The sequence below is a fragment of the Rhineura floridana genome, chromosome 3 (assembly GCF_030035675.1).
Source record: "Rhineura floridana isolate rRhiFlo1 chromosome 3, rRhiFlo1.hap2, whole genome shotgun sequence".
In the NCBI taxonomy this organism is placed as follows: Eukaryota; Metazoa; Chordata; class Lepidosauria; order Squamata; family Rhineuridae; genus Rhineura; species Rhineura floridana.
This window is the reverse complement of record NC_084482.1, coordinates 211,279,890-211,289,131: the sequence shown is the minus strand read 5'-3', so window position 1 is coordinate 211,289,131 and position 9,242 is coordinate 211,279,890. Positions and strand designations below refer to the sequence as shown.

Sequence of the window (9,242 nt, the reverse complement as noted above, 5' to 3'; positions counted from 1 at the left end):
AGGGAGGGACCACCGCTCAGCGGGTAAAGAGATGGACTCCCTATAAAGCAGGAGCTCCCTGTCCTCCTCTGTTCTGCTCAATGCCTCTTTCCTCCTTGGCTCCCGCTTTGAGAGATCATCAGGCTGATTGACTTCGTGAGGGTTAAAATAAACGAAACCAGAATCCTAGCGAGGAGGAGGAGGTGCGGGTACCTTCAAAGAAAATGCGGCGCCTCTCCCTCTGACGTCACTTCCTGCCTGGCTGTTCCTGTTCCCTTGGAGTAAAGGGGGTCCCTGGTCAAACTCTGCAGTTTGATCCGCCATTAAACACCAGCAGTAGAAGCAGCAGCGCTTCAGCGTCAGTAGCCCCTTCTGGAGTCTGGTAATTCCCTTGTCCCTCGTTGGGCGAAGGGGAGTCCCAGGGCCGCTGGGGAGGGCGGAGAGGAGGAACTGTAAGGCGGGGGAGCGAGGAGCTGGCTGGGAGGGGGGGAGATGCCCCAGATTACAACGACAAACGGTGAAGGGAACAAACGTGGCTAAGGAGGTGGCCTGTGTTCAACTGTTCCTTGCAAGATCCCCCATCACAACATCATAAGAACATAAGAAGAGCCTGCTGGATCAGGCCAGTGGCCCATCTAGTCCAGCATCCTGTTCTCACAGTGGCCAACCAGGTGCCTGGGGGAAGCCCGCAAGCAGGACCCGAGTGCAAGAACACTCTCCCCTCCTGAGGCTTCCGGCAACTGGTTTTCAGAAGCATGCTGCCTCTGACTAGGGTGGCAGAGCACAGCCATCACGGCTCGTAGCCATTGATAGCCCTGTCCTCCATGAATTTGTCTAATCTTCTTTTAAAGCCATCCAAGCTGGTGGCCATTACTGCATCTTGTGGGAGCAAATTCCATAGTTTAACTATGCGCTGAGTAAAGAAGTACTTCCTTTTGTCTGTCCTGAATCGTCCAACATTCAGCTTCTTTGAATGTCCACGAGTTCTAGTATTATGAGAGAGGGAGAAGAACTTTTCTCTATCCACTTTCTCAATGCCATGCATAATTTTATACACTTCTATCATGTCTCCTCTGACCCACCTTTTCTCTAAACTAAAAAGCCCCAAATCCCCTTGATCATTCTGCTTGCCCTCTTCTGAACCTTTTCCAACTCTATAATATCCTATCCATCCACCAAGTCTGCATAAAAACCGCTGGACAAAGCAAATAAAATGGAAGAAAAAAGACAGAGAAGGACTTGGTACAATGAATTAAATATTAAGGGCAGGGATCATAAGGCATTTGGGTGGTGTGTGTGACAGGAGTACTTTTGGGTGGAAAGTGGAGCTTCCATATACAGAAGCAGTATACCAGACTTAGTGTGCTAAATTTCTCAGTCTCAGTTTGATTCCTAGACTGGAGGGGAATTCTGGGGGTGGGGAGCTGTATCCCCCAGAGCAAAGCACCTCTGTTCAAAGTCACTTTTGTTCTTGGCTTCTCCCTTGGGGAAAAGTACCTGTGATTTCCCCCCAAGCACTGCATGGGTGGCCACTTCTGAAATCTTGTGAGCTCCTTCCCCCTTTGCACATTTGGTTGAAGGGTTTTCCCCTGGCCACAGGTGAGGGTGCACAGGAGGCCTGTTCAGCTGATCCATCCAAATGAGGGAGGAGAGCTCCCCCCACTGCTCTCTGCAAGGCTAGGACACCACTTTGAATTAAGTGGCGATTGAAAGTAAGCCCATGAATGCCCCCATTACTCACACACTGACTGGTGTTATTAGTCCTCCCGGTTGACAGGCACGTGCCCATCCAGACAAGTAACCCCTGGGATACAGAAGGGACCTTTTAAGAGTGAATAGAAAGTGCTATTGAAAACTGGCAATCTTTTCATCAAAAGAATCACACTCGGAAGACCCTGGCTGAAAGTAAACAACCATGTTGTATTAAAAGGATAAATAGTTGAAGAGAGCAATTCAAATGCCCACAGGGCAGGGCAGCCACCACCCACATCCATATCCCATCAATCATACTGGCTGGGATGAAGAAAAAGTGAGTCCTTCATTAATTTATGATGACAATCCCAAAATCTTGGAGTCTCTGTTCTCTTCTTCCAATATATTTTAATTTCCTTGTCACAACCAGGACATAAACTTCAGCAGCTGCAGTGTTTATTTAATTTAATTGAATAAACAACAACGTAGGTCACATTTAACTCTGAAAGGGGACAGTTCAAAAGAGAAGTAAACCTATCAGTGGATCAAAGTAATAACATATTTCATTAACAATTAAAGCAAAATTCTGTATTCCAAGAGAGACTTGTAATAGTTCACAGAGATAAGTTGGGGAATGTAGGAAGCTGCCTTATATTGAATTAGACAATTGTTCCATCTAGCTCAGTATTGTCCGCACTGACTGGCAGAGTCTCTCCAGGATTACAGGCAGAGAGTCTTTCCCAGCCCTACCTGGAGATTCAAAGTGGGACGTTCTGTGTACAAAGCAGCAGCTCTACCACTGAGCTACAGCCTGTCCTCTGAAAGGGTCTCCCCTTTAGCTTGTTTTTAAATAAGAATAGGGGGGTAATGAGGATGACACTGGTCTCTGGGTCCTAGTGGAGCTGCTATCAGAGATCTCTGCTCGCCATCAGCCTAGGCATGGTGTTCCCCATTTGGTTTGGCTAATACAGTAAGTGGATCTGTTCCTTCTATACAGGGCCTCAGAAAGCAGGAAACAATTCCAAAACAGAGATAAGTAACAAAAGGCATTGGGAGGCATAATGGAAGGCCAGAAGAGGGAGCGTGCAAAAGGGTGGGGTGGGCAGAGTTCCAAGGGACAGATCAGGTGGACAGATGCTGCATCTTTTTACCCACAGATCAAAGATGGAACAGCAAGACTCAGTTGACCCTGAGGTAGAAAGAGGCCCTGATGCCATCAAGACTGAGACCTGTACAGAGGAATTTTCAGGGGAAAATGTGCAGAAGATCTTGGGGGAGAATCCCCTCAGCTCAGATGTGCAGCGCCAGCAGTTCCGGCATTTCCGCTATCAGGAGGCTGAGGGGCCCCGAGAGGCTTGCAGCCAACTCCACCTTCTTTGCTGTGAGTGGCTGAAGCCGGAGCGACACACAAAGAACCAGATCCTGGACCTGGTGATCCTAGAGCAGTTCCTGGCTGTCCTGCCCCCAGAGATGGAGAGCTGGGTGAGGGAATGTGGGGCCGAGACCAGTTCCCAGGCGGTGGCCCTGGCAGAAGGTTTCCTCCTGAGCCGGGCAGAGGACGAGAAGCAGGCAGAGCAGAAGGTGAGAGGGCTTCATCCAGACCAAGGACTGCCAACGTGGTGCCTTCCAGATGTTGAAGTAAAGGTCCTATAATTGCTGGCCAATGTATTGGCTGGGGCTGATGTGAACTGGTGTCCCCTCCCAACTGAAGGGCACCACTTTGGCTACCCCGATATCAAGTATCTCTAAGGGATTTCCCTCTATCCTTCCTTTTCTACATCAAATACTCCTCTGGGTTTTGCCTCTGTCAGTCCTCTTTTAATCCTGATCCCCATTATGTGACTTAAGTTCTTACTATGCTGTTTCAGGAACAGGGTCTCTGTGCAGAAATAGGAACTGATTTCCGTGAGGTAGAGAGGACTCCATCGAACACCAGGCAGAGGCTGCTGGGTAAGGATGAATGGGGCGTATCTCCATTTGGTCTCTCTCTCTGTTGATTTTGATTCCTTTACTCTTGTCTCCACCCTCTTCTATAGCTCAGAAATGCTCCTACCTTCATCATACTTTTTTATGTGGGAACCAGCACTTTGATTTCTGGCCAAGAGCTCAAATGTGGAGAGATGTTTTGTCACACAACTGAAACATAAACTGAACAAACACCTGATACTCACTGAACTAATAAGACCCTTGTGCAGTTTTACCAATGTGGTTTAACCTCTGAGAATAGCATATGATATACTAATGGCTTTTGGGCCTATTTTCTTTCTCACAGGTGATGGAATTATGTCAGCAAGACCTACTAAATCATCTCCCCTTTCTGGTGGAGGAGAAGCTGTTGCTGTCACCCCAGATCAGGTACGGGAAAGACTCAGAAGTGGGAAAGGCTGGGGGCAGCCTCAGTGCCTCTCTGTCCCTGAGTCTGAATGAATTTCCCTCCAACTCTTTGCGTCTCCCAAAGCCACCTCAACAAAAGCTGTGAATGCCATTTAAGGAGGTTTCTGTCCTTAGAACAATGACCAGCCACCTCACCTTAAACTAACTTTTGCACGTAGGTAGCAGATAATCTTTATGCTTTCTATGGTAACAAAATGTATTGTTTTTCTTTTAGGATCCAGTGTCTTTGGAGGATGTGGCTGTGCAGTTCACGGGAGAGGAGTGGGCTTTGCTGAATCCTGACCAGAGAGCTCTGCATAGCGAAGTCATGGAGGTGATTTGTGGGACTCTGTCCTGTCCTGGTAAGGCCCCCTGTTCGGTCGTAATATCTGTTTTGAAATTCTGTGTGTCTTTATTTAATGAACTCGAATATTCCGGTGTACAGATAACCTTGTATGGACAGCCATCTATTCTCTCTGAACACAGATCTCTAGTTATGTCCTCCTAAACAATGGTCCAATTCGCTGGAATTTTTCACTAAAATTTTCCCCAAGTGCCAACACAGCATAGCTGAGCTCCATTGAGTTTCTAATGTAGCTCACTAGGTGCAACATTGGGCATTCTGGGCTTTGGGAAGACACGTCCGAATATTCCCTCTTAGTTTATCCTTTTTCCTAGACCTGGAGCAGAGTGGTGGCAGTGCATCCTACTATTTGGGGGAGAGGAGGACTGTTTTAAGACTGGGGTAGCCAACATGGTGTGCTCCACAGAGTTTCGGACTCTCACTCCCATAAGTGGTGACCATTATCCATGCTGACTGGGGCTGATGGGAATGGGATTCCAACAAGCTCTGGAGAGCACCATGTTGTTATAGGGAAAGGGACTCAGACGGCAAGAAAAGCCTTCCCTATATCTGCACATTTCCTATATTTCAACACTTCAAGTCCACTTCTTCCGGGGTAGTACAAGATTTGTAGGAAAGTGGACTTGGCCAGTGCAGAGCCACCCTCCCGTAGGTTTTCTACGTGTGTGTGTGTTTGTGCACATACCCACCACATTTTTTCACACTTTAAGAGTTGCAGGAAATACAAATACACCCGAGAACAATCTTAAGAGTCCCAGAAGCCTGACTCAACAGCCCTGCCATAGTTCATTGCCCAACTAATCCAGGAAAGTCTGCTCTGACTGGCAGCACATGTGAGGTCTCCCTCTGTGGTCCTCTAATTGCTGCAGTGTGGGATTGATCTTGGGACCTTCTCCTTGCAATCGACTTGCTCTGCCACTGAAGGATAAAGCCTTCCTTTTTCATTTTCTCACTTCACTTGCTCCAAAGAGTTCAGAAGAGAATACCCGTGGTTGTTCTATTTACCTGTACAACCTTGTATGCTAGACAGAAAGACAGTGATTGGCCCAGGACCACCCAATGGGATTAACCTCTGACTGGGAGCTGAACCCAGATCACCGTGGTCCAAATCCAGCAGTCTGTATCACTCCAATTGTCAGGGAATGCCAGACAACAGAGACTGTTCAACCTGGGGTAACCTCCGCCTCTCATCTAAGTCCTGTCAATTCTTCCTTTATCACAAAAGTTATTTGGGATTGTTCAGTGATTTGAGGATCCATTTCTTCCCTAATGGTCTTATCAGTTTCTCTCTTCTTTGCAGAAGATGACAAGTGGAAAGCCAAGAAGAAGGGAGAACTATGTGGAAAAGAGAGACGGGAAAGAGACAGATCTGAACAGAGAAGGAAGCCTGAAGCAGAAGAGGAAAGGAGGAATCAATCTTGCACTTCTCAGGGCTACCATAAAACTTCCATCCGAGAAAAAAGTGATAAAAGAAGCAAAGGAAGTAAATATTGTGGTTATGTGAAAAGTCTCGGTTCCAAAAGAAAATGGAAAGCCCATGACAAAAATCAGAAAGGGGAGAAACGAAATAAACGCCTGGAATGTGGAAAGGGCTTCAGTAGAAGTTCCTCTCTCACTTTGCATCGAAGAATTCACACTGGGGATAAACCATATAAGTGCTTAGAATGTGGAAAAAGCTTCACTGGGAAGGTATCTCTCATTGCCCACCAAACAATTCACACTGGGGAGAAACCATACAAGTGCTTAGAATGTGGAAAAAGTTTCAGCTGGAAGGTATCTCTCACTACCCATCAACGAATTCACACTGGGGGAAAACCATATAAATGCTTTGAATGTGGAAAGAACTTGAGTACCAAGAGAAGTCTCACTTCCCATCAAACAATTCACACTGGGGAGAAACCATATAAGTGCTTAGAATGTAGAAAAAGTTTCAGCTGGAAGGCATCTCTCACTACCCATCAAAGAATTCACACCGGGGGGAAACCATATAAATGCTTTGATTGTGGAAAGAACTTGAGCAGCACAAAAAGTCTCACTTTGCATCAAATGATTCACACTGGGGATAAACCATATAAGTGCTTAGAATGCGGAAAAAGCTTCACTGGGAAGGTATCTCTCACTGCCCATCAAACAATTCACACTGGAGAGAAACCATATAAGTGCTTAGAATGTGGAAAAGGTTTCAGCTGGAAGGTATGTCTCACTACCCATCAAAGAATTCACAGTGGGGGGAATCCATATAAATGCTTTGAATGTGGAAAGAACTTAAGTAGCAAGAGAAGTCTCACTTCCCATCAAACAATTCACACTGGAGAGAAACCATATAAGTGCTTAGAATGTGGGAAAAGTTTCAGCTGGAAGGTATCTCTCACTACCCATCAAAGAATTCACACTGGGGGGAAACCATATAAATGCTCAGAATGTGGAAAGAACTTGAGTACCAAGAAAAGTCTCACTTTCCATCAAACAATTCACACTGGGGAGAAACCATACAAGTGCTTAGAATGTGGGAAAAGTTTCAGCTTAAAGGTATCTCTCACTACCCATCAAAGAATTCACACTGGGGGGAAACCATATAAATGCTCAGAATGTGGAAAGAACTTGAGTACCAAGAAAAGTCTCACTTCCCATCAAAGTATTCACACTGGGAAGAAACCATATCAATGCTCAGAATGTGGAAAGAACTTGAGTAGCAAGAAAATTCTTACTTCTCATCAAAAAATTCACACTGGGAAGAAATCATATCAATGCTCAGAATGTGGAAAGAACTTGAGTAGCAAGAATATTCTCACTTCCCATCAAAGAATTCACACCGGGGAGAAACCATATAAGTGCTTAGAATGTGGAAAAAGCTTCAGCTTCAAGGAATACCTCATTGCCCATCAAAGAATTCACACTGGGGAGAAACCATATAAGTGCTTAGAATGTGGGAAAAGCTTCAGGTGGAAGGTATCTCTCACTGCCCATGAAACAACTCACACTGGGGAGAAACCATATAAGTGTTTAGAATGTGGAAAGAACTTGAGTAGTAAGAAAAGTCTCAGTTCCCATCAAAGAATTCACACCGGGGAGAAAAAGCCTCACTAGGAAGGTTTCTCTCTCCATCAAACAATTCACACCGGGTAGACACCATTTAAATGCCTGGAATGTGGAAAGAACTTCAGTAGAAATTCCCATCTCACTGCCCATCAAAGAATTCACACTAGGAAGAAACCATATAAGTGCTTCGAATGTGGAAAGAGCTTCAGGTGGAAAATCCAACTCGCTTCCCATCAAAGACGTCACACTGGGGAAAAAACATATCAGTGCTTAGAATGTGGAAAAAGCTTCACGTGCAAGAAAAATCTTAACTTCCCATTAAAAAATTCACACAGGGAAGAAACCATAAAAAATGCCTGGAACGTGGAACGGGTGACATGCCTAGAATGTGGAAATGGTGTGGTCTGTATAATCAGAGTAGTAGGCAGGGCTGTGGAGTCGGAGTTGTGGAGTCGGAGTCGGAAGCAATTGTGGGTAGAGTCGGAGTCGGTAGAAATGTACCGACTCCGACTTCAAAATAAATTTTGATTGACAGATTTTTTAAAATATAAATTCAAAATGTCAGAGAAGCTTCCCATGAAGTCAGCTGTAGTTGAGCATTTCACCATAACTCAAGATGGAAAACATTTTGTGTGTCAGTGTATGACACAGGACCCAGATGAAGACAAATGCTGTGATGCCAAGATCAGCGCATATTCAGGCAGCGATAAAAATGCTCCTATGAGAGCTTCCAATTTAAAAAGACATTTACAGCCCTTTCCAGGGCTGTGGAGTTGGAAGCAATTCTGGGTGGAGTCGGACAGTAGAAAAATAGAGGAGTTGGAGCCAAAGGTTTGGCATACCGACTCCACAGCCCTGGTAGTGGGCCCAGGAAATGCTCCCATTGTTCTTGACAGACGTGCTGTGGACTACAGCAAGAAGCTCACAGACCATTTGTAGTCCACAGACCACAGTTTGGGAACCCTGTTCTAAAAGATAAAAATAAGGACTTCTACCAATAAGATATTTGGGTCTGTTGAGGTGTAGTGGGCTGGCAGGCAAAACCTAGCGAATAGCTGCCTGTAGGCATGGGGGGGCCTGTATTCCCCCCCCCCCAGCCTTGGGCTTCAAGAAGAGTCTAGCATTTAGCTTCTTCCTAGCAGCTTGGAAAATGGGATCAAATTGATGGTCAATGTCAGCAGTTAGCTCAGAGCTAGCACCTGGTACCTTATCTAAGATTGCTAACGATTCCCTGTAGCAGTTAGATGCCTTGCCAAGGATCAATTATGCCTATGCTGTGTGATGCTGAGAAAGTGCTTCGTTTAACCAAATGCTCTGAGATCATGCTCTGTAGCAATTAATTACTCACTGCTGTGTCTGTAAACAAGTATCCTATATAACCTTTGCTGGTAGCCCAGTTCGGGGTTCAGACTGGTCAGCGTTTGTGCAGTCTGTTCCATGTTTTGGATACACGTGTATGCTGAAAGTTACTCAATAAACTCCTTTTAAGCAAACCTGGATCTTGCATATCAGTATCCCAGCAACCTGGAAGCCCATGGCCGGGGCAGACATGAGGCTAGCATCATGGCTCCTGCTGCAAAATGTATGCTATGTAAATACTGGCAGTTAATTAAAGGTATTATCGTGAGCCATGCTAGCAGGGGGTGGATCGATGAGCTGGAGGGGTGTGAGGAAGACTTGGACTGGGACTTTCCAGTCAGGGAAGGATTCAGCGAGGGGAAGGGCACTGAAGCACCCCCGCTGTGGACTTTGATGGGTCACCTCCAGTGGTCCCAGACACACACACCCCAACCAC

The 9,242-nt window shown here is 45.9% G+C and overlaps 1 protein-coding gene across 3 annotated transcripts; it reads left to right on the top strand.

The window, feature by feature from the left end:
- Positions 1 to 209: 209 nt before the first annotated feature.
- Positions 210 to 8,921, top strand: LOC133381415 (zinc finger protein 665-like). 3 transcript variants are annotated; one of them, XM_061620510.1, is made up of 7 exons: positions 210 to 361; positions 1,857 to 2,008; positions 2,829 to 3,252; positions 3,540 to 3,621; positions 3,944 to 4,026; positions 4,280 to 4,406; positions 5,709 to 8,921. In XM_061620510.1, the coding sequence occupies exons 2-7, from the start codon at positions 1,998 to 2,000 to the stop codon at positions 7,493 to 7,495; spliced, it is 2,514 nt and encodes an 837-aa protein (XP_061476494.1). In that variant the 5' UTR covers positions 210 to 361; positions 1,857 to 1,997; the 3' UTR covers positions 7,496 to 8,921. The 3 variants fall into 3 exon arrangements, with proteins under 3 accessions (XP_061476494.1, XP_061476493.1, XP_061476495.1); XM_061620509.1 differs by having other exon boundaries at positions 1,741 to 2,008; XM_061620511.1 differs by lacking the exon at positions 1,857 to 2,008 and having other exon boundaries at positions 211 to 361.
- Positions 8,922 to 9,242: the final 321 nt, after the last annotated feature.